Source organism: Meles meles, chromosome 21, assembly GCF_922984935.1.
Source record: "Meles meles chromosome 21, mMelMel3.1 paternal haplotype, whole genome shotgun sequence".
Lineage (NCBI taxonomy): Eukaryota > Metazoa > Chordata > Mammalia > Carnivora > Mustelidae > Meles > Meles meles.
Window position 1 is genome coordinate 26,202,881 of NC_060086.1, and position 24,353 is coordinate 26,227,233.

General features: G+C 48.2%; 1 protein-coding gene across 2 annotated transcripts in view; it reads left to right on the forward strand.

Moving 5' to 3' along the window:
- The window catches only part of PRKCB (protein kinase C beta), a 328,913-nt gene that overhangs the window by 264,046 nt on the left and 40,514 nt on the right, over positions 1 to 24,353 (forward strand). For both annotated transcript variants that reach the window (XM_045993021.1, XM_045993020.1), the window contains exons 10-12: positions 4,093 to 4,266; positions 18,129 to 18,220; positions 19,894 to 19,956. In XM_045993021.1, coding sequence (XP_045848977.1) covers positions 4,093 to 4,266; positions 18,129 to 18,220; positions 19,894 to 19,956 — 329 coding nt within the window. The remainder of the gene's footprint in view (positions 1 to 4,092; positions 4,267 to 18,128; positions 18,221 to 19,893; positions 19,957 to 24,353) is intronic.

Sequence of the window (24,353 nt, forward strand, 5' to 3'; positions counted from 1 at the left end):
TTTGTCTTTCTTTGACGTACTTCACTTAGTGCGGTACCCTCTAGGTCCATCCATGGTGTCACCCATGGCAAGATCTCATTCTTTTAATGTGGCTGAGTGATTTTCCACTGTGTACACACACGCACACACTGTTTTCTTTATCTGTTCATCCATTCATCTGTCAGTGGACTTTTAGCCATCACCTAGTTTTGTTGTTTTTTTTTTTTAAGTGTGTTTTTTGGTTTTGTTTTTGTTTTAAGAGAGAATGCAGAGGGCGCCTGAGTGGCTCAGTGGGTTAAAGCCTCTGCCTTCAGTTCAGGTCATGATCCCAGGGTCCTGGGATCGAGTCCCACATCGGGCTCTCTGCTCCATGGGGGCCCTGTTTCCTCCTCTCTCTCTGCCTACTTGTGATCTCTGTCTGTAAAATAAATAAATAAAATCTTTAAAAAAGAGAGAGAGAGAGAGAGAATGCGGAGGTGCAGAGGGAGAAACAGTCTTAAGCAGGTACCATGCCCAGTGCAGAGCCCAATGCAGGGCTCCTTCTCACGACCTGGAGATCATAACCTGAGCCCAAATCCAGAGGCGGACACTCAACTGACTGAACCACCCAGGTGTCCCTACAAAAAAACATTGTCTTGGAACACAGCCATACCCATTCATTTCTGTGTTGTCAGTGGCTGCTTTCCCACTACAATAGCAGAGTTGAGTGAAGTCTACAGTATTTTCTGTGTGGCCCTTCAGGAAACACTTCCCCGACACCTGCCTTAGAATCTGATTCAGTTCTATATCTAAACTGTCCCCCAGTGTCCCATGTATGTCATTTCCACTCTCCTCCAGCCAGCACGAGGGCATTTCCGGACCTTGGCTCTTTTGCATACCACTCCCCTGATGTCAGAGGTGCTACGTGGCATTGGTTTATTCTTCCTTCTACCCGTGTTCTTAGGACAGGGCAAGGCACCAAAGTCTTTACACGTCCCTGTTGATTGACTTAAAAAATTTCTACAAATGCCACAGTATTTCCTAAGGTGTGAAGCCCATTGCACTGGTGATTTGCAGGGTGATCTTAGGTTCGTGCCTGAGATTGTTTGGAAGTGGTACACAGATGTGGTACTAAATAAAAGGAAATCACATTGTGACAAGGTTATTCTCTCTTTCTGTTTTCTATCATCCTTTCTAATGACTTGAACAAGAAGTTATCATCTGAAGACAATATGCATGCCGTTAATAGTTTTCTAACATTTGCTAACACTGTTTTTTCCTTTAACAAGGAGAACACGCAGGGGCTGGCTTGGAACCTCCAGCAGCTAGCAATAGCTAGCTAGAATTTCCTAGCACGGCTTCGCTTTTATTTATTTTTATGCTGATCTTCCATTTATGGCTAGTGATACTGGCTTGCCATTAATAGTGGTGATCCACAGTTTCCTTTCTCAGATAAATTTAGTTCAGTAAAAATGTGACTAGGTTTTTAAAATACTAAGCAAATACCAGTTTAGGTGATAGGAGAAGATGTTAAAAAAAAAAAAGGCACATGAATGACTGATCGAAGTTTGGGAAACTTGTGTTAAAGTAACTGACATGGTCACAAAACAGTCCTGGGGCCCAGAGCGGGGAGTGACCCATTTGGTCTAAGTGCATCACTGAGGGATAGAGAAGAAAGTGACATCCGAGCTGAATCTTTGATTTTCTGGGCAGTGAGAGAGGGTGGAAGGACAGTGCAGACGGTGGGATAGAAGACTCAAAGGAAAAGAAAGAAAATGATGTAGTCCTGGAACTGTGTGGCTTGTGGGAGTCCCCAAAGGACTGTACACACTCGAGCAGCATGGGCAGGGCTGCATTTTAGAGCAGTTGTTAGCTTGAGCAGGTTAATGTCTCTGAGCCTCGGTTTATCTGTAGAGTGGGGATAATTGAAACAGCTGTAGGATGTCCGCCCTCCGCCTGGTGCCTGGGGAATTCCCAGCCCTCTGTCCTGCTTCTCCTCTAGGCAGGAGTCTAAGATGTCCCATCATGACCCCATCAGCATTTGGGGGTGTCCAGGGCGCCTCCCCTCTGTCTTGGGCAGTCTAGGAGTGGATGTTTACAAGTGTGTAGGTTTATTAGATGATGCCTTGACTGGTGGTGATAGGTCTGTGGGGCTGTCCACACTCGAAGCTGACTCAGCACTGAGCCCCTCCTACTGCACTTGGGAGGTGCGGGGGGGGGGGGCTCCTTAGCTGAAAGTTTTCTTTCTCCCTTCAGCCCCTCTCCCCTGTGTCTTCTGGCCAAGTCACTTCCCTGCCTCCTCCCTGCACTTGCCCCATGCCCAGCATCCTCTGGAATCTGGGAGCGGAAAGCCCCTGTCTCTATCCAACTCTTCACATCTTAGAATACTGACCCCCTAGAGTCGTGTTTCTGCCTCTCGTGAGGGCTGGGCGAGGGGAAACAGCCCTTGGGGGCCAACGAGAGACCAGGGGAGATGGGAAACATGCTGAGGACACACAGCCTGGCCCGTTAAGCTCCGCTCTGCGCGTCTGCATGGGGACTGAGTAAATGCCCGGCAGGTTAGATTTGCTCAGCTTGGCAGCCCTTCTTTCTGTGGTTGGGCCAGAGGGGAGACGTCGAAAGCTGTCCTATGGTAGAGAAGTGTGTACCGGGAACTTCCGTGCTAAAGGCTCTGAATTCCTGGCTTTGCATTGTCCATGGCTACCCTGACCGTAGTGAGAGCAGGAGATGAGGCCTCTGTATGAGCAGTTTGGCTCAGCCTCGAAGCTTCCATGCAGTCAGACTCTTACCACGAGGATAAGAACTGAATGGAGGGGTGCCCGGCTGCCCTCCCGCCTCAGAGAGCCTTCCAGGCATCCCTCCCTCTGGCCTTGGGACTCTGTTGTGTTCTCTGGTTCCCCAGCTCGTCAAGTAGGAGCATTTTATTTGCTTGACCACCTAAACTCCTTGAGGATTTTTCTAGAGCTCTGGGCAAGTACAGTGTTTAAAGGCAGAGACTTTAGAGTCAGGTAGGAGCATTTTATTTGCTTGACCACCTAAACTCCTTGAGGATTTTTCTAGAGCTCTGGGCAAGTACAGTGTTTAAAGGCAGAGACTTTAGAGTTGGGCAGACCTGAGTTCAAATCCGGTCCCTCTCTCTAATTGAATTTGCTGAGTGACAGGTTTCTTACCTCCCATGAGCCTCGCTTTCCTGTAAGATAGGTTTCTTAATGGCACCTACATTCTTAATTCTCACACAATGGGATGAGAAATAACAAATGAAAACCACTACTTGCCGGGCACATTGGTGTGCTCAGAAATGTAGTGGCGACTGAGGTGATCACCTGCCAAATACCCAAAACAGTGCCTGCAGTAAATGCTTGTTTCAGTCTGATTGCTTCTTCCTCCAGGAAGCCTTCCCAGAAGCCCCCAGGCCTGATCAAGCCTCATGCAATGTGGTACTGCCCTGTGCTTCTAAGAGGCTTCTCGATAACAGTGTCTCCCGGCCACTGTGGCGTCTGCCATGATGTGTCCTGAGCCACACTGGTTAACATGCTGGGGTGGGGACCACAGCTGCATGGAAAGAAGCCACAGGACAGCAGGAGAGGATGTTCAAATATTACACTAATCGTCTCTGTAATTAATATCTGAAGTCTTTCTTCCTCTGGATGGCAGGGTTGGAGAACATGCCTGCCTATTTATGGCCATATTCCCAGTGCTTTGCAGGCTCTTAATGAATATTAAATAATTGAGCGAATAAAGGAACAAATGTTCCACATTCAGTGTTCTCAGGAATGCACTCGCGCCCTCATTCAGCAACTATTTATCGAACATCTACTATGTCCCAGGCACTACTACACCAGTGTAGCAAACAAGCAAAGACACTTTCCCTCAGGCGGTTTGTGTTCTAGCCCTGGGGACTGGGCGTTGGTGCATACCCCCACGGGATCAGTAATCCATGTTGCTGTTGGGACGCTGCCTGCTGACTGGGTTCAGCTGTCCAAGGCATGAGGTCTGTGGACAGCGCCATCCCACGAGTCAGTGTCCGCAGCCGGCATCTGGGCAGAGCTTGGAGTGGATTTGAGTGAATGCATCCTTCCCTGCCAATCCCCCAGGCCCTTCCAACCATGCTGACAGGCTTCCTCTCTTTCCCAGGTCATGCTGTCCGAGCGGAAAGGCACGGACGAGCTCTACGCCGTGAAGATCCTGAAGAAGGACGTGGTGATCCAGGACGACGACGTGGAGTGCACGATGGTGGAGAAGCGGGTGCTGGCCCTGCCTGGGAAGCCGCCGTTCCTGACCCAGCTGCATTCCTGCTTCCAGACCATGGTAACTGCTCCCTGGGGGGATCTGGCCATCCCGTCCCGGTGCTTCACCAGCCTTGGCCTAAGCCCTCCCAGCAGCACCCGCTCCCATCTTTCCACTCTAGAGACTGGAAGATGGGGTGCCCCGGGGGAGGCTGCTGAGTTTCTGAGGCCGCCACTGAAAAGCTCTCCCCCTAGGCAGATGCTATCTCAATGAAGATAAAGGAACTTGGGCCATCGGTTTAATAACCGACAAAGCAGAGTCTTTCTCAGACAGCCAGGGCTGACTCAGGGACAGCGAGTGAGAACTTTCAGTCTCACGCATGTGATGTTACGGCAGAGCTTGTGGTGGGGGATGAGTAATAAGCGAAGGGAAGGGCACGTGTGCTTAGATGGTTACCGTCTACCCTGCAGACCCTACGGTCAATGCTCGCGTGCCTTCAGCCAGTTGTGTGGACTTCCTGAGGGGAGGGGTTGCCTGAGAACACAGCCTTCCGAGGACCCCCAAGGCGGGGATACAGTGTCCTGGGCAGGGGCTCATGAGCACAAAACTGTGACTCCCAGGAAGAGAACGGGACATTTGCGTGCGATCTGCTGTTGGCTGATCCCAGCTCTATCTGCAAGAGCAGTGGCCATCCCTTTAAGTAACCTCTTACCTTTTCCCTGTTCACATGAGACCCTGGCCTCCATACCAAGGGAAGGGGGTGGCCAGCTCTCCAGTGCAAAAAGGTACAAAGTTCATTCTTGCCTCTGGGGCTTCTAAGGGCCAGTGGCCCAGTGACTTAAAGATGCTTTAAGGGATTCTTGAAGATTATTTCGATTCTGTGCAGTTCTCACTACACATGCTAATTTTAGAGCCCACCCCCTATGTGAGATGGGATGCTTTTGTATATCGCATATAATTTAAAGCTTGGGACTTCCTCTCTCCTCCAACATCACCAAGTCCTGTCCTCTACTAAGTTAGTTCTACACTCCCAGCCTAGAAAGATCCAAATCTGGCCCTGGGGTGGGTTTTATCAGTGCAGACCACTCATCGGGCTTAGAACTGCCATGTGTGAAAGGGGCAGAGCTGGAGGTTGGCTCCTTCTCTGTTCTGAGAAGTCTCTTGATGCATTTTGGGGTCAGAGGGACCTTGGTTCGGATCCTGGCCCTGTCACTTCCCACTGGGTGGCCTTCGGCAAATTCTAAAACCCGTCCAGCCTCAGTTTGCTCATCTATAAAATGGATGAACTGAACGAAGCTGCATCCAATGTGGTTGTGAAGAGGGAATGAGATTCGACACGGGAAGCCTTTGACGTAGTGCTTGGTGCCGGGTTGATGCTCCGTGGATGTTCCTCGCGCATCTCACAGACCACATTCGTCTGGACTTTGACCAAGTGCTCAGGGATAGAGCCAAGCAAACTAGGTCCTGTTTTTGAGAAGTTTGTGGTCTTGGAGCAGAGGCAACAGACATGGGACAGTCACCAAACAGTGCAGTAGGGGATACGGTAGAACCTGGAGAAGCAAGTGGGTCTCCAGATTGTCCCCTCATTGGCAATATGGTGATATGATTTTCTAGCGGGGTCAAGTTCTCATTCCCAGACGGTCTCCCTACAGCAGGCCATCGGGGGAGGGCACATTTTAGGCAAGTGTGTACAGTATTACCTGCAGGGACTTGGTCTGCCAGCATCACGCTGGTCTCTGCTGGGGGCTGGGCCTCCTAGAACGTCCTTCACCCCACTGCAGGCACCAAGAGCTGGGGTCGCGTTTGCCGAAGTACGGCACACGCATCCCTGTGCAAAATGGTCCTGGGTACGAAGGGTGCCTTTGGCTGGTGCACAGATTTTAAATTACATTCACCTTTTAACCCGCTTTAATTCTGAGTGCCTCAAGGGAAATTCTTCCGTTCGGTGTCAGCACACCTGTACCATCGTGTTTTTTTTTTAAAGATTTTATTTATTTCTTTGACAGAGAGAGATCACAAGTAAGCAGAGAAGCAGGCAGAGAGAGAGAGGAGGAAGCAGGCTCCCTGCCGAGCAGAGAGCCCAATGTGGGGCTCAATCCCAGGACCCTGGGATCATGACCTGAGCCGAAGGCAGAGGCCTAACCCACTGAGCCACCCAGGCGCCCCCTGTACCATCTTTTTTAACACTTCCCTTTTTAACATGAGTACCAGGCTTCAGATTCTGAGCTTTGGCAAACACCAATTTCTAGGTCATTTGTTTGCTTTTATTTTATATATATATATATTCTTTTATTTTTACAGATTTCTTCCACTTATGATAGCATGGTCAAGTCTTTAAATTTTTAAATGTTGAGGTATTATAAGGCAAATACAGAAAACCATACAAAGTAGATGTCTTAGTGATGAGTTATTATAAGATTAAGTTCCTCAAACCAATTGCCAGCCCGGTTGAGAAGCAGAACTTTGGCCAGCCACTCTGGAATCTTCTTTACCTTCAAATCTCTATCTCGCGGCCAGCAGCCAACCGTATAGCTTGACTTCCTTGCGTCTTTACAGTTTGATCACTTGAGTCTTATCAGTCTCTTAATACAATAGTTTAATCTTTCCCATTTTTAGAAACCAGCTATGTCTTCTAAGCCTTTTAATACAGTGATTTCTCCCCTCCGTCCTTTTATCTGTCCCTTCATCTGCTGAAGGTTGTGGGCTGTTTGACTTGGAGCATTTTCAGTCTGGGTTTGGTTGACTGCACAGTCATGGGGCTCCTGCACGTGCCCACCCACCCCCAACCCCGCCACCATCCTTGGTGTTTTCCTGCAAACTGGTAGCCAGACCTAAAGACTTGGCCAGACTCAGGTCCGATCCCTTTGGTAAGAATGGAGAAGGTGCGCTCTTTCGATCAAAGGCGCGTAACGTCTCGTGTCCCTCTTCCTGGGACGTTGGCAGCTACTGAGAGGATGTTGCCAGCCACTGACACGCACATGGTGCCTCGGTCCCTCAACGGCTGTTATCGTCTTCTGCCATTTCTTTCCCAGGCATTGGTTGGAGCACCTCTAGGAAGGCGGGCTGCCCCTCCTCTGTTGCCCGGTCCCGGTGGCACCATTCTTGTAGGAAAGGCGGGCTCAATGCTTGATTCTTTCCTGTTATTGGACAGTTTGTCATGAATTGGCTCATGATTATGCTTCCAAGGTGACTAACATTTGCTTCTAACATAAAACTGTTTCCTAGAAGAAGCGCGTCAAGGTAAAGAAAAACATGAAGTGAGCCACAGGTCACATCCTTCGGGGTCTTGGCAATGGTGGTGAAGGTCACTCCAGAACTGGAGTTTTAGGGAATTAGATGCTAAAGGCACTCAGGGGTTGACAGAGACCAGACCAAACCGGATTCTCAAACCTCTAGCCTCGCTCATCCCACAACTTCTCTTCTTTCCATTGGGGTTCCCTGGGGTCACTGACTGACATCAGCAGATCAAGAAGAGATCTTGTTCTCAAGCAAGGGCCTGGAACAACTTAAAGCACAATTTCAATTTCAACTGAATGCATTGAGATTGGGAGGATTCGTCATGTGTGACTAATATTAATTCATTAGTAATTTGTTAGTGATTTACTGCTTAAAAAACGATAGCAGAGTGGATTTGAGGTGATTCTCTTCATCTTCCGCCCCCCCCCCCCCCGCCCCCACTCCCTTGTATTTCAGTATGCTTTCTGGCATTCCACAGTGGGGATGGGGTTCACCTGGGAATTGTGCAGTGCCCGGGGGCCCCTTGAGGGATTCAGTGGCTTTGAGACTTGTATGAGGACAGAAGCCCCATGTTGGTGGCCAACCCACGGTCTCCTGATCCCGCGAGGCCAAGGATGGAACAGGTCGCCATCTTGCTGGTGCAGATCAGATGAAGTCGCTACCTCGTCTCTAAGTCGCTACCCTGTTGTGCGGGGAAAATGTACCTCCAAATGTCACCGGTGTGCTTGGCTTGAGGAGACGCCCTCAGTGGCCCTCCGCCAGAGTCAGAGCCACTGGGGGCCGAGCAGTTGCCCCTCCCGTTCCTCCTTCACCCAGCCGCAGATAGCGTTATTGAGCACCTGTATTTTGATTTTACATAAATTAAATGTATGTCAGAGACACAGTAATGCCTGTGACACGTGAGGCACAGGGCTACACTCTTAAGCCACATGACAGCCTTTGAATGGATCCTGTCATCAGCCTCTAGGACAAGCAGACTGAGGCCACAAGCAAGTACATTTCAGGGTCAGGATTTGAACCCAGGCGGCCCGGCTCCCCTGAGCTTTACACTCCACCCCTGCAGCGTGAGGTCTTCTGAATGTGTTGAGTGTGACTCACTGGGCTTCTTGTCCATCTGACAGCCCTGGGTGCAGGGCCACCAGCAGTCAGCCTGTGTGCGGGCTCCAGTGGAGGGCCTGAGCCTTAACCTCCCCCTGCCCCACCGCCCCCCGGCTCACCTCGCACCTGCTCAGTGAAGGCCCGTGGTGCCCCTCGGCTTTTCCCTCTCTTGTGCGGAACTGACTCTCCATCCGACCATCTACCATGGGCGGACTTGGATCACTTTGTTTCATTTCTAGCCTCGCCAGACAAATCTTGCAACGGAAGGGATGAGCTGTCATCTCACATTGCAGGAGAAACCTGGAGGCTCTGGGATGGATGTTGGGTGGTTTTCCCCAGACACAGCACGGGGTCCCAGGCCCAGTAAACCCAGAGCCCAGGCTTTTGCTAGTACATGATGTGGAGTTGCCGACTGGCCTTACTGGGGTTATAAAAACAGCAACAAGACACAGCGGCTAGCATTGTGAGTGCTTCCGCATGGGTCACACGGCAATGACTCTCCCGCCGTATACTCCCAGCACCTCTCCTGGCAGACGCCGCCGGGACTCTCCCTGCTCTGTAGGTGAGGACGCCGGCGTCCAGAGATGCCCGGTCACTTGTGCGATGTCACGCGGTAGATAAGCGCCAGCACTGGGATCCATTCTATAAGACTCCAGAACCCCAGGCTTGCTCTCCTGCCCCTGCCTTAACTCCAGGTTCCTTTTCTGAGTGTTTAAGTCATTTTTCCATTAAGTCATGATTACACCTGACTTTCACAAGAACGTGGTAAGCAAGCCCTGTTCCCATTTCGGTACAAAAGAAACCAATCCTCAGAGAGATGAGTCGGCTGGCGTACAGTTGCTAAGTGGCGGGTTTTCTAATGCCCCTTGAAGATGTTCTTTCTACCATGCAAGGATCACTTCCTTAGCCTGCAAAGATCTGGCCATGATTGGAAGGTTCTATGGCAAGAGGGATTTTAAGCTGTAGGGAGTGCTGCGTTTGTATGAGGCAAACCATCGTCAGCGCAGCTCAGGTGAGCAGCACACCTCAGGGATGGCCCACGGAGCTGGTCCTCTGGCTCACACTCCCCTTCTAGAATTGCACAGCCCCCGACCCCCTGATTGGAGGTACAGGGAGAAGGCAGGCTGGGCTGGAACAGACAGCCTCTGATCTGAAAAGTCAGATCATTCTCACCAGTAGACGGAGGCTACTCAGGCTTATTGATTCTGTCAGCAAATATTTATTTGTTGAAATAAACGTGTCAGGACCCAGCTGCCTCCTTACGAAGGGTACATCAGGAAACGAAGGAGATAAAGTCCCTGTTCCTTCAGAATTTACACTCCCATGGGGGAGACAGATCATAAACCACAAGAACTAATGGGGTAAAGAGATGGAGGGGTGGGATGGGAGAGATGCTGATTTTGATCGGATAATCAAAGAGAAGTCCTTCTGATAAGGATGACATTTGAGCTGAGACCAGAGCAAGTGGGGCGGGGGGGGGGGGTGAGGCGCGTGGCTATCAGGAAGCAAAGGGTTCGAGTTGGGAGGAGGAAGAGTGAGTGTAAGAGCCCGAGGCGGGAACTTGCCCAGCGTGTTTGAGGAGAGAGAGGAGGCCGGTGAAGCCTAAGTGCACTGTCATTTTGCATCTTGTGACCCAGAATCCCTTTATGAATCAGCCACTTTTTTAAAAATGACAAATCTAGTCTAACGTGCTGCAAATCTGATATGTTTTCCTTGCGAGCAACTTCGAGTTTTGAAGATGAAAGATCCTTAATAGAATAAAAAAAAAAAAATCCTGAAGGTGGTCAAAATAGATAAAAGGGAAAAAGACACCCACCGCTATGCAAAACAACTTTTGTCATTCTTAGTATGATGCAAATTTCATTTCAAAAAAACTTATTTAGAAAAAGCAAAGTTCCATCGGAAGCATTCTCCAAAAATTGGATTAAAAAAAAATCGGATGAAAAGAATTTCTGATTCTTTTCATGGCACAACGTTCCCGAAAATGAAAGATATTCAATTTTATTTAAGAGATTATTCTAAACATGTTATAACTGAGTATGTACATGGAAAAGAATCAGAAAGAGGCACAGACAAATCAAAACATTGATTTAGGGAGAGGTTCCGTAGATAATTGTCTTTGTTTTGAATTTATAGGATTTCAGAAATGTCTATCATAAAACAATTTAAAGGTGTTGAAAGTGCCACAAGATGGCCAAAGTTAACATCCAGGGAGATGGAAAATCCATCAGAAAGAAGCTGAATTTTAAAAATTGCTCACTAGATGAGCTGGGGCTTAGGCAAATTGTTCTAGAAGCACAAAGGGATAAGCATGAGCACCTTAGTCAGATAAATCTGGATCTGTGGTTAGTGGCTGTGTGACCCCTAGAAAGGTACTCAACAGCTCCGACTATTGATTTCATCATCTTTACAGTGAGCATAATAAGGGAGGGTCTAAAAAGATGATGTACCATGTGCAGATAAACAATAAATGGAGGCTACCTGTACCAATAGAGCTGGGTTTGAGGGGCGCCTGGCTAATGGGCTCAAAGGATTATGTTCCTTCCAGTCCTTCTGCAATTTTTCCCAGGGACAATTGTCAGCCTGGCACATTCATGCAATTTCCCAACTGCCAGTGGGCACAGGCAGTTACGTCTCCTTAGCAAAACATCTATTTTAAATGTTTTCTTTTCAATTGAACATATGCACTTCTTTTTTTTTTTAAATAGAATTAGATTTTATGAGTCATTGAAGGACAGAAGTTACTTCCTCCCCAAATTTGCTGTCGTCGTGGTCCAGCAAGAACTCAGTTGCAAGGCACGCTGGGAAGGACATCAACCCAGAATGCACTGGGGGACGGGGAGGGGATGGGGATGATTCCATTTGTAGGGCTGGCCCCTGATGGCGTGTCCATCGAGCACCGAGAGCATCCGAGGGGTTCTGGTAACTCGGGATTGGCTCAGGGCTGGCAGCAGTACCCAAGGAGGCGGTTTGATGTAAGGGCGTGATAGTAGGAAGCCCTGGCATAGTCTCATTTGGCAATGGTTGGGTTGCAAGAAGGAGAAAACCTCCTTCTCCTCCAAACTATCCCATGTTGGAAAAAAAGAGAGACAGAATTTTATTGGAAGGAGACAACCCAAAGGCAAAGATGTACCTGAGCCTTGTGAAGAACTAAAACTTCAAGGCTTTCTAGAATAGATCTCTTGTTTCTTTCTCCTTGCTTTCCTTGTCTCTCCCTGATCATGGTAACGTAGCTTTCCTGGCGCCTTGCCGGTTGTCTATCTGCCCACCTCCCTGGGTCCTAATTCATACCCGTCGAGAAGAGAATCCGATCGGTTCAGCCTGGGTCAGATGTCTGATTCCTGGCCCAGTCAGCTGGGAGTTGGCTACTTCTAACTCTAAAGCTGGGACCTTTAGGAAGGGGCTGTATCTACAGGGGAGGGATGATGGTGCTTGCGTCAGGTGGGAGGTGCCATCTTGAGTGCAAGGCAACAAACTGTCTTGGGGCAGGACATAGCCGGCTGCTGGTGGTACAAACATGGCACTGAGTGCCTGCGAGGAAGCCGGTGAGAGCTTCACCGGTATCAGGGCTTGAGGCAGTGGAAGCGTCAGAGGATCCCGAGCTCAGGAAAGAACTCAGGAGTGCAAGCCAGGCCTATAAAGTGGGCGTGGGTCGGAAGAGACAAAGTCTGCTTCTCTCTGCCTTCTGAAAACTGGTCTTTGCACATCCATTTAGCAATCAAAGGTCAAGGAGGAGGAGAGATGGTCCTAGCCCTTGGGAACATGTGAAAGGGCAAAGCTTGGAAACCTGGGGGACCAGGGGGAGAAGAGGAGAATCCATTGCTTGATTCTGATGGTGATTCTAAGACTATAGAATACAGAGGAAAGAAGAGTTGTGTGTGGTGCGTGTCCTTGACCACACGCTGATTTGAGGGAGGCTCTGTGAGTTTGCATAGATGCGAGACGCATGGTCTGATAGGTCTTTGCAAAACCCTCTGAAGGAGAAGCGATTCCTGCCCCTTTTTGAAAGCAGGGAAGGTTTAGTCTCTGTTACAAGGTCTCAGAGTGGGTAAGCGGTATAATTGGGATTAAACCAAGGACTAGCGCTTGCTAAAGCTAGAGCTCTTACCCACAGCACCGTACAGCTTCTCCAGAGGAGCAGATCCATCTGAGCCGTAAGAACAGCTTACAGACAGGATTAATTCATTGGCCAGCTTAGAAAATCATTAAAGATCACTCAATAGGTAAATGCTTACTGACACTCCCTTGAAAGTGTGGGGGCCTGCGGTTAGAGTTGCCCACACCATTGATCTTCTCTGTCTGCAGTGTCTTATTAAAAGTGGCAGGCGTGTCCCCCCCCCCCCCCCGGCAGTCATATGGACATCCTGTCGCATCCCACTTTCAGCTGTCTTGGAGAAAAAAAAATGATGATTTCTTTGAATTCTCTGCCCTATCCCGGGCCTCCCCCCAATAAATTCGGCACGTGCCTTGCAGTCAGTGTTTTCAGTCAGTGTTTTCAATCAAATGACCCTTAACACTCAGGCTCCAGATGGGAGACATCCTGTCCAACCATTTTGCATGATGCGCTGTGACAGACAGACATTTAGTTCCATTTACTTACTGATCAAATACGGGAGATAACGGGGAAAGGAGATTTAAAACTGATGAAGGCGTTTCCTGTCAAGGGGACAAGGGCAGCAGGTAAGGAAGAAAAACACCGATAACAATGGCAATCTGGGAAAAACACTTTGGAAGTTGAGCAGACTGGCTAGGTTGAAGAGAAAGATGGTGAGCTTGCCTTTCTGAGCTTTTAATTGGAGTTGACAGTGGGACACCCACGTAGAGAAGTCCTGTAGCCAGCTGGAGCTGACTAGAGCTCAGGAGAAGGAAGGAGGATGGAAATATAAGTCAAGATTTACATCAGCCCAGAGAGATGAGGGTTGAAGCTTTGAGCTGTGATATGTCCTCTTTGGAAAATTAAACAAGTAGGAGATGTTGAGGATATACTCAATATATTTTTTCTGATTTATATAGTAGGTACAGCAAATAGGTCCTAATAAAAAAACTAGTGCATGTGACCCGAAGAAAGATCTTTTGAGGTCTTGAAGTAATTTTATCTGAAGCGTGGGGAATATAGGGGCTCCTGGCTGGCTCATTCAGAAGATCACACCACTCTTGATCTCAGGGTTGTAAGTTCAAGCCCCCGATGGGTTTGGAGATTACTAAAATAATAATAATAGTTATAGTAATAATAGTAATATTATTAATAAATTAAAAAACAATAGTGGGGAGCAAAGTCAAACTTCAGGGCACTATAGGCAGGAATAATTATGTAAGAATTGGAGGCAGTGGGTGAGGGCCATTTAGCTAGCTGACGCCCCCAGAGCTCCCTCTGTGCCTGTCACGCAATTTCTCTTATCACATTTTATTTTAGGTTATGGCTTGAGTTAGTTGCATATTTGTTTTCACAAGGACTCTGAATTCTCCGAGGGCAAGGTCTGTATCTTATTCATCACTTTTGTCCCTTTAATACCTAATACATGACTTGCAAAAATAAATGCCCAAGGAAAGTTCTAAAATTCAGTTTGCAAGGGCACCTGGGTGGCTCAATCAGTTAAGCGTCTGCCTTCAGCTCACGTCATGATCCCAGGGTCCTGGGATCGAACCCCGCATCGGGCTCCCTGCTCACTGGGGAGTCTGCTTCTCCCCTTTCCCTCTGCCTACCTCTCCCCCTGCTTGTGCTGTCTCTCTCACTCTGCCAAACAAACAAATAAAATCTTAAAATAAAATAAAATAAAATAAAATTCGCTTTGCTCAAGGTTGGCTCTCGACCGCCACCGGCAGTGTTTTTCACATTGTGATGTTCCTGACTTTGGGGTGGGAGATGAACTTGGTGGTCGCTGGACAAAATGTATTTGTTTTAAATGTAAGTCAGTTGAAGGATCGGTGTAGCAAAGCCAGGCTGGATGTCGCCTGGAGACGATAGACTCCAGATATGCATTTATTTTTTACCGAGACAATGAATTTCCATTTATGACTTTAGTATCAAGTTCTAAAATTTTTTAAACAATATGTTCCAGTGAAAAAGTGAGTTCATGGAAATATTTTTAAAATAAGTAAATTTTAGTCGATGAGGCAGACAAACAGTAAAATCTAGAAGCTGGTGTGTGAGAAAACTGAAGCTGGAAGGGTGATGGTCTTGTGCAGCATATCAGAATCTGGTCCTCCCCTAGCTGGCTCCCTTCTTTGTACCTTCGTACGCGCCTCTCTCTCCCTCTCAGCAGTCATTGCCATAAAATCAGGGACTTCAGACGTAGTTACAGTGTTCAAAATACACATTAAAAATGAACAAAGTACTAAAGCCATACGCATTCATAGCCCACCTGGATTTCTCTCCCACCACATTCTGGGAAATGTTGCTGTTTGGAAACTTATCTGGTCTCCCCACTCCTCGGGGGAGTTCTTAACATCGGGCACCATGGATTTCTTCACAGCGGCATCTTTGGCGGTGCATTAATGCCTAGCCTAAGAGGACATCATTACGTGTTTGTTCGGAAAATGGAAGGCAAGCAGGACTCCAGCCACACGGTTTAATATGCAAAGTACCGGGGTGCCGAAGCCCGACCCCATACAGTTCAAAGATGATGGGTCTCAGGGTTTCCCCGCATGCAGTTCGTGGTAGAAACAAACCACAGAACGTGGCATTATCTGCAGTGGAGAGCTCCCTGATGTTGGGATTCTAACTAATGAGTTGGGGGGGGGGGGCAAGCTGAGTTCTTCCAAGCAGAAAGCAAGCAAGTGAAATCTCTCCCTCACTTACTTTTCTCTCTGTGGCCAATGCCATCTGCTAGTTTTAAAAATAATTTTTAAAAGCAAGTGTTTTGGTTCCCTTCAACGTGCAGCAAAGACAGATGCTATTTTTAAGGCTTGTTTTCTATCAAAAAAACCCAAAGAACCAGGGGCTGGGTGTTGGCAGTTCTGGCTGTCTCCACTTTGCCACTAACTTGGATGTGACCTTTTTTTTTTTTTTTTTTTTTTTTTTTTTGCAAATCTCGTGGGCCTTGGACACTGAGAAACAGAAGCGATAATTCTACCTCTCTAAAGATGTCATAAGGGTCAAATAGTGTTGGTCTGAGGAAATCCCTTGACTTTTCAAAAATAATCGATTACCCTTTACTTCTTGCCTGTGATTTGCCAGCTTTTGTCTTGCTTTGCGGCTGGAGCTCTGTACCCCTTCCCTCCCCTCCTGGATGGGAAGCAGTTAGAGGGGAGGATGTGCCCATGCATCCATACAGCATCTAGCTCAGAACCTTCCACAAGAGCAGCCTGAAACAGACCTGCCTGGGTTCAAATCCCAGCTGGGCCATACAGCACCTGAGGGACCCCTGGCAAGTTTCTTACCCTTTCCTGGGTTTTAGTTCACATCTTTAATTGGAGAAGGGTCATACTGTCCTGTTGGATTGTTCAGAGAGAGAAGTGAGGCAAAATCAATAAAGCAGTTGGCTCAGTCCCATAATGAATGCTCATAAGATGGTAGCTTTATTTTATAAGAGATATTTCTTTTTTTTTTTTTTTTTTAAAGATTTTGTTTACCTATTTGACAGACATAGATCACAAATAGGCAGAGAGGCAGGTGGGGAGGGTGGGGAGGCAGGCTCCCCACTGAGCAGAGAGCCCGATGCGGGGCTCAATCCCAGGACCCTGGGATCATGACCTGAGCCAAAGGCAAAGGCTTTAACCCACTGAGCCACCCAGGCGCCCCAAGAGGTATCACTCTTATTATTAGACACTCAATACACATTGGACAAATGCAGCTATGACTGTTACATAGACGACACAGCTCTGTGCACTGTAAGAAAGATTCTGCTGATGGTGGATAGAACATTCATGATAGGGCCAGCAGCACGTTCGAGCTCTCCACACACGTCCTCATCGTTCTCTCTGGGCTCCTGGCCTCACAGGCCCACACGACAGCCTTGTGACTTTGGGCAGCAAACCTCCTTTTACATTGTGACCCAACCGTATCAACCTATAAATAGAACCAAAACACACATTTCACAACTTAACACCTACGGGTACTCTGTGCGGGGTGCTCTGATCATTTCCATCCTGTTCTCTTTGATGCTTTTTTTTTATTAAGTTGATCATGTGGCATCAAGGAATGACTTGACCCAAGTGGGTGTCTCTGAGAAGAGGTGAAGTCGTTTTTTCATTTAGTGGACACCCCCTTATGGAAGGAGAAGGGGCAAATCTCATGAAGGTGTCCCCCAAGGACCACAACACTCATGTGTCTCACTGAGTCCCAGCAACAACCCTGTGGTTCAGTTATCATTATTGTTGTTGTTGTTGTTGTTGTTGTTGTTACTGTTATTAATATCCATGCCACAGATGAAGAGACTCAGATGTTTAACAATCTTTCCAAGTCATCCAGCTATCAGGAAGCAAAGCTGGGTTCCAAATCAAGTCTGTTTGGCACTGTCCTCCATTCTCTAGCACCTCCTATGAGCAGGTCTTGGGACAGGAACAGGGCTTACACAGCTGAGCAGAGCACAGCCCCTGACTCTAAGAGAGTTCCCATCTGCCTGGAAAGACATGTTTAAAGTTTTCCCTCAATGGAGTATAGATTTCTTTTTCTGGCCCCAATTCTTTTCCTTCTGGATATGCCCTCCGAGGCCACGATTTCTCAAATTCTATTAATTCATTCCCCCCCCCCCCCCGCCATAGTCACTGTGTTAGATATCTACTACAATACCTCAAACCTCAAGGGCTTAGAACCATGATAAGCATTTATTATCTCACGGTTTCTGTGGGTCAGGAACTCAACAGAGTGGCTACCCTGGGTGGTCCTAGCTTGGGTGTCCCACCTGAAAGTTGTCGTCAAGCTGTCATCTGGGCTGCAGTCATCAGAAGGCTTGACTGGGGCTGGAGGGAATGTTCCCGGGCTGGCTCCCTCTCGTGGCTGGGGAGTTGGTGTTGGCTGTTGGTAGGAGGCCTTGGTTCTTTGCCAGATGTATCTTCCCGAGGTGCCGCTTGAGCGTTCCCAGGACTGGCGGCTGGCTTCCCCAAACAAGCGATCCAAGAGAGAACAAAGTGGAAGCCACACAGTGGAAAGTGTGACTGTGACCTAGCCATGGAAATCACACCGGTCATTTTTTACACTATTCTGCTGGTTACACAAGTCAGTCCTATTCCTTGTGGGAAGAGGCTGTGCAAGGACGTGAATACCAGGAGGGGAAAGTCACGGGGGGCTGTCATGGGGGGTGATTACCACAGCCCCTATTATCTGTCATATGATCTATGTATTTATTTTCCATTCTTTATTACAATTAGCTTTATCCTAAACAATAACATCCATGAAGTCACAATATTAATGTGCTAATTACATTTTCCAGTACAAACATATATAACTTGGCAGTTATTAATTTAAAAAAAAATTCGTGTACCGCCTATGCCCAGTTGTGCATTTGCAGCGGCCCAAGTATTGCCCTTGGGGGAATAATGGGCCTGAAGATGGGGACCTGGCAGAGAGTCCTAGGGGTTTTGATCCTAAATCCCAGCTCGTCCCTGCTTTCCACGTGGAACCAGAGAAACACGGGATGTTGACGGTGTGGTTGGCTCCCTTCTCCTAGGACCGCCTGTACTTCGTGATGGAGTACGTGAACGGGGGGGACCTCATGTACCACATCCAGCAGGTTGGCCGGTTTAAGGAGCCTCACGCTGTGTAAGTACAAACTTTTCCCTTGGGATACCTGGGTGGGCTATGACTTACCTTGGAATTTCAGCTGAACAGGGATTCTTCCCATCTTGGGCTGCTTCTTCATGAGAAGTCTGTGGCCGGGGGAAAAAAGGTGTTCTGCTCAATAGGGGATACTTCTTTCTTTCCTTGACACCAGCTGAGAACGTGAAGCTTGAAAACCACAGCTATTTCTTTATCTCGGATGTTTGCCCCTGCCTCCGAAGGAAAGGCCCCGGAAGTTTTGGGGGGGGATGTCATGGTAGTGTTCGTCGGTTCGTTCAACAGTCTTTCTTGAGCACTTACTCTGTGCCAGGCCCAGAGAGTTTGTGGAAACTTGCTCAAGATCACAGAGCTGGGGCATGTGAGACAGATCCACACTGTGACCCAGATTTTTGCTCTTGTGCTTTGCCCCACACCGTGGCTCACTCTCTTGGATGCCCTCCTTCCCCGGGGAATGACAGATCAGGTTGCTCTGTGGCTGTGCCCTGAGGCTCTGGGGTGGGGAGACTGGTGAGGGTTTTTGGAAATGTGTTTCCCCTGCTGAGCCCATTCTGTCCCTGTCGGTCCCCAAGGCAGCCAGGCTTTTCTTTTGAGAACACAGATCTCATCATGTTCTTCCCCTGCTGGTGACCAGGAGCAGCAAGTCAGGGGATTAGCCGAGACAACCCCTCCTGAGCAGTTGGCTAAGATCTCATCGTCCCTCTAGAAAGCCCTTCAGGACTCACCTAGGGCCCATCTGGCCACTCCAGAGGCTTGTTGACTCCTGGTCAGCTCAGCTCTGCCCTCTCCCCTCCTGCCAGCCGAGGTGGTGAGCACCGTATTCTGCTAGGGTTTGCCTTCTAGATAGCTCCTTGCGCCATGCTTAGGTCTTGCCACGGTTCTAAGGGGACCCTGGGCTCAGCTCTTCCTTGACTTCTAAAACCTAATGGACCACAGACCCTCATCCCATCAGCACACAAAACAAATTGTCAGGACACTTAACAGAGTTCCCTAAAGCCCCACCTGACCCTGTGCTATCACTGGGACTTTCTGCTTCTCTCAAAATCTCTTTCCTTCTAGGCCTCCAGTAAGAGCTTACAAAGGCAGGTGCTGGGGGCATTATTAATTATTAATATTACTTAATTATGTGGGCACCGTTATTAAGGGCTTACATGGGCAGAGGCTAGGCCATTCCTTAGCAATATAACTTGGCCAGGTCATTTTTTTCTCACTGAGCCTCAATTCCTCCTTTAAGGAAAGAGGGAGGTTCTAGTAGGACCTACCTCACAGGATGGTTGTTAGAATTTAATCAGATAATTATCTATAGTTATGGTAGGTAGACGGTAAGCCTTCAACAGATTAGCTGATAGTATTCAGATACTTGAACTTGCCTTAGACTAAAACTCATTCTCCAGCCAGTCTGCCCTCCTCCATGGCCTCCTCCCCACCTCTCTGCCCACCCTGGTTTGTCCCGAAGGCGGCCTCATGGGTCTCTCAACCCTGTTCACTCATCCACACCCCCCGCATGTCGTGTTACGAGATGTGTGGCTGACTGTCCACGGTGGGACATGGCTGCCCCACGCCTCGTTCAATTCTGTATTGAATTCTGAGGTTTTGCCAGGCATACGGTGTCCTTGACTCTCTCCCTTGCTTTTTTTTTTTTTTTTCCCTAATTTCAGATTTTACGCTGCAGAAATTGCCATCGGTCTGTTCTTCTTACAGAGCAAGGGCATCATTTACCGGTAAGTGAGCACCAAACCCCTTCTATCCCCTCTTCTCCCTCAGCTCCTCCCTTCCCTGCCTCTTTCTTTAACTGCTTTTAAAATTAGAATCCCTGGTGGGGGAGGAATCCTCCAGTCCTGACTTGGGCATGTGTTCGCATCGCCCACTGCCCTGGCAGAGTTTGGGCAGCTCTAGATGGTGATGGAAGACCGCTATGGACCCCGCCACCGGTGATGGTTCGAAGCCTCCAATGGGAGACCCTTTGCTTGAAGGAGGGCAGGCTCACCGGTGGGGGCCCAGCGTTTCCTTCTCTTGCCTTGGGACCCCAAATCTGGGGAGCAAGCAGAGAATCTCGCCTGGCAGGATATGACAGATCCTATTATTATGAGATGGTTTTTTTTTTTTTTTTTTTTTTTTTTTGCTATGTAACTACAATTTAGAAATGAATCTCTAAAATGCTTGCCCTGAAAGACAGGATTAAGTTCAGGACTTGGCATTTGCCTGTTTTTGGAGGAGCAAGTGTACGATCATAGCTGTATGAGTCATACCATTTTATATTTCATGCAAGGCAGGCGACGGAGCCCGAGGCGGCTCTTTGTCAGTGGTCCGGGCTGTACGAGTCTCCTCTCACCACATGGATGCAAACAGCAGAGGCAGTGCGGGCTCGGACTGGTTGGTCACGCAAGAGAGGCTGGCAGGGGCCTGGGGCTTCCAGAGGGCACTTGGCACGGGCAGAGGTCTATCTAAGAGACCGTGAAGAGCCATAAAATTCCATGCCACTCATGTAGCTGACGGACATTTACTAAAAGCCTACTATGTGCTAGGCGCTCTTCTAGATGGTTCGGGTGCAGCAGAGAAGAAAACAAGAAAAAAACAGGCAAAACCTCCTTCCTTTGTAAGACTTCAGCTGTAGTGGAGGGAGACGGATATTAGGTCACATAGATACAGTCTGTCACGTAGCAATAAGCACTAGGGAGAAAAGAGGAGCACGGGAGGGGGGCCAGCATGTGCCAGGTGGTGACGGGGGTGCCTGTCCCCCGTGGAGGGCACGGGATCGACGTCTTGCTGCGGCCAAAGGTCGTGGGGCCAAAAAGCATAAAAAGATGAGCCCTGGAGGTCTCAAGGCAGATAGTAGAGCGGAGGTCGTGGGCACTGGTGGAATGGAGACATGCAAGGTGGGCCCCTTGCCAGAAGCCTTCAAAGTCCAGGGGCTTTTTTTGAACCCCTCGAAGTGGGGATATGACTCTAGCTGGGGGAGGGACAATCATCCGGGGATGTAGAGTCCCTACTCTGCTTCGTTGATCCTGAGAGCGGACAGATGAAGGGCGGGAAGAGGAGTGGTTTCACTGGTCCTCCACATGGGCGAGGTCAGTGAAGACACAGAAAGAGAGAGAAAAAGAAGAATTTTTTTTTTAATTTATTTATTTTTTCAGCGTAACAGTATTCATTGTTTTTGCACAACACCCAGTGCTCCATGCAATACGTGCCCTCCCTATTACCCACCACCTGTTCTCCAAACCTCCCACCCCCGACCCTTCAAAACCCTCAGGTTGTTTTTCAGAGTCCATAGTCTGAAAAAGAAGAATTTTAAACTGTAAATTGCATGCTCATTCCGGCAATGCTTGCCCTCAGTGAACCCGCACCACTGTGTGTGCAAGAGATGCACTTGGGAAGCCTCTGATTCTGTTTCCTCTTTGCCCTAAGAGGGGGCATCTTGTGCCAAATGGCACTCTGGTGTTGAAGGGTACGCATCGTCTTCCACATGACGTGACCCCTCGTTCCAGCCAGTGACTTCAGCAGGGGCTTAGCTGAAGAACGGGGATCATTCACTCTACTTGATTTTCACTTGATGTGCTGACATTAGAACCTCACTCTTGGGCAGGATGGGTCTTGGCTAGAATAGAACTGGCCATTGAAGATTGCTGAGGAGATTAAATGTGGGACTACAAGTTAAGTGGAAGAAAATCCAGTCCCAGGGGAGGGGCTGGGAGAGGACATAGAATTTCTTTGTCAATTGGGGTGGGATTCAGGGTTGGGTTTCCTGTCTAGTAGGGTCGTGGATTGGGGTCTGGGATCCAGGACCTTCGCCATTCCAGTCATAAAATAAAAGATTAGATTTCGGTGCTAAGACTTTGCCTACCTCAAAATTCTCTCTACTAACACATTCTTCAATCCTTCCTCAACTATTCATACTTTTTAGGGGGCACTAATCACTCTCTTAAGGCATTCAGCATCTGAATCCCTTTCATTCATGTGTAGGAGCAAAGCCCATGTCCTGCTATATAGAAGGAAATGCCAGATACTCTCACAGCCTCCCTGCATCAAAGGCAGACACACAACCCAGGCTCTGACACTTGTCACACTGACACAACACCATGAACCAGAAGTAGTGACCTAGAAAGGCAGAGACTATAGAATCGAGAGTGGCCATAGTAATCAGCTACATCTAGTTTCTGGAGGCATGAGGAGAAGCAGTTCTTAGCAATAATATCCAGAGTCCAGCATTAGGGTTCATGGAACAAGATGTCTATACCCAGTGGTGGCATCTGGAACACCTTCACTGGCCCAGCTCTGCATCGCAACTAAGCAATGTTCCTGGCTGCCTCCCCTCTAAATCTGGTTCTCCAGCCTTCTAGGAAATTCTGTGGACTCCCAAGACCTTTTTTAACAATCCCTTTCCAGGCTGACATGGTTAGAGTTGATTTTTGTTGCTCACAATCAAAAAACCTTGATTGAGACAGAGTTTGTGAAATTGATGATCAAATGAAAACCAGTAAAAAAAAAAATTACATGGCAGGAGATATATGGTTTCATAACGTCATTGAGATGACCTTCATAAGGTCAACCAGTGACTTTCATAAGACCTTGCGATAAGGTCTTTAAATGGTGGTAAGGTCTTTAAAAATGCTGCACATCTCTCCCTCTTTCGTTTAGATCTCTTGCTAACCGGAGAATTCTTAAGAGGACGAAGAATTATGCTGGACTTGTCCTCTTTGAGGACCGTGGCTGGAGATATTGGGTACAGGGGAGACAAAGATCCTTCCAAGTTTCATGTCTTGTTTATGGATCAACATCCCTAGAATGTGTGATGGTTTGGCCCTTGATGGATTTCTGAAAATGAAAACAATTTCTCCAACCCCTTTCTGCAGGACTATGCCATTGAACCAAAGAATGCAGTAGACTATCAAAAAACATATGTGAAAATGAATATGACTGGGTTGTCCCCCAGCTGCATAACCTGCTGGCCGTTGGCACCTGAAACTCCTTTTTTCCCCTTTTTTTCAGGTTTTATTTATTTATATATAGTGTGTGTGAGGGAGGGAGGGAGGAAGATGGGGGAGGAGCAGAGGGAGAAGGAAAGAGAGAATCTCAAGCAGACTCCATGTTGAGCACAGAGCCCGACATGGGGCTCAATCTCACGGCCCTGAGACCATGACCTGACCTGGAATCATGACTCAGATGCTTAACCAACTGAGCCAAACAGGCACCCCCTGAAGCTCCTTTTCTATAACACATGAAGGGGGCGCCTGGGTGGCTCAGTGGGTTAAGCCTCTGCCTTCAGCTCAGGTCATGATCTCAGGGTCCTGGGATCGAGCCCCGTATCGGGCTCTCTGCTTGGCAGGGAGCCTGCTTCCTCCCCTCTCTGGCTGCTGCTCTGCCTACTTGTAATCTCTCTCTCTCTCTCTCTCTCTCAATCTGTAAAAAAGAAAAAAAAATTAAAAAAAAATCTATAACACATGAAGTTGTCACCTTTCCTAGTTGCCCCAGCTGCCCGTTTGGGGACATGTGGTCAAACGGAGGGGAGTGTCATGGGTCTCTGTTCATCAAATCACATGTAGATCTGGCATGTTTAGGTGAAGCAAGTTGTTATAAAGTCCACTTTAAGCTCAGAGCTGGCATTCAGAGACCACTGTGGCTTGTAGAAGGATGAAGGCTGGATATGGGTGGTACCATGGACAGCACCAAAGATCACTGTATGTTGCTGTTGGCAAATGGGGTGCAAGTGGGCCTCCCCTTGGATGACCAGACCTCACAGACACAGATAGGAAAGGTCAATGTCTTTTTTTGCATTGTATTCTTTTAGTCGAAAGTGACGACAGCAACTCAATTCAAACTAACTCGTTAAAAGAGATTTTTTAGCTGACATAACAAAAGTCCAGGGGACTGGTCTGACTTTACGCCAGGATGGATCTGGGGGCTCAAATGTTATGAGTGTTCACTTTATCACCTTCCCTCCAAGTTCTGCTTTATCTCTACTAGCTTTCTTCTTTATCTGGTGACCGCTGGCACTTTCAGATTTACGTTCTACCACCCGAGCAGTCCCAATGTAAAAAGAGCTCATCTCTTTCCTAACAATAATGCCAGAGCCATTGCTCAATGGCTTTGATTAACTCATGTTAGGTCACATGGCCATTCC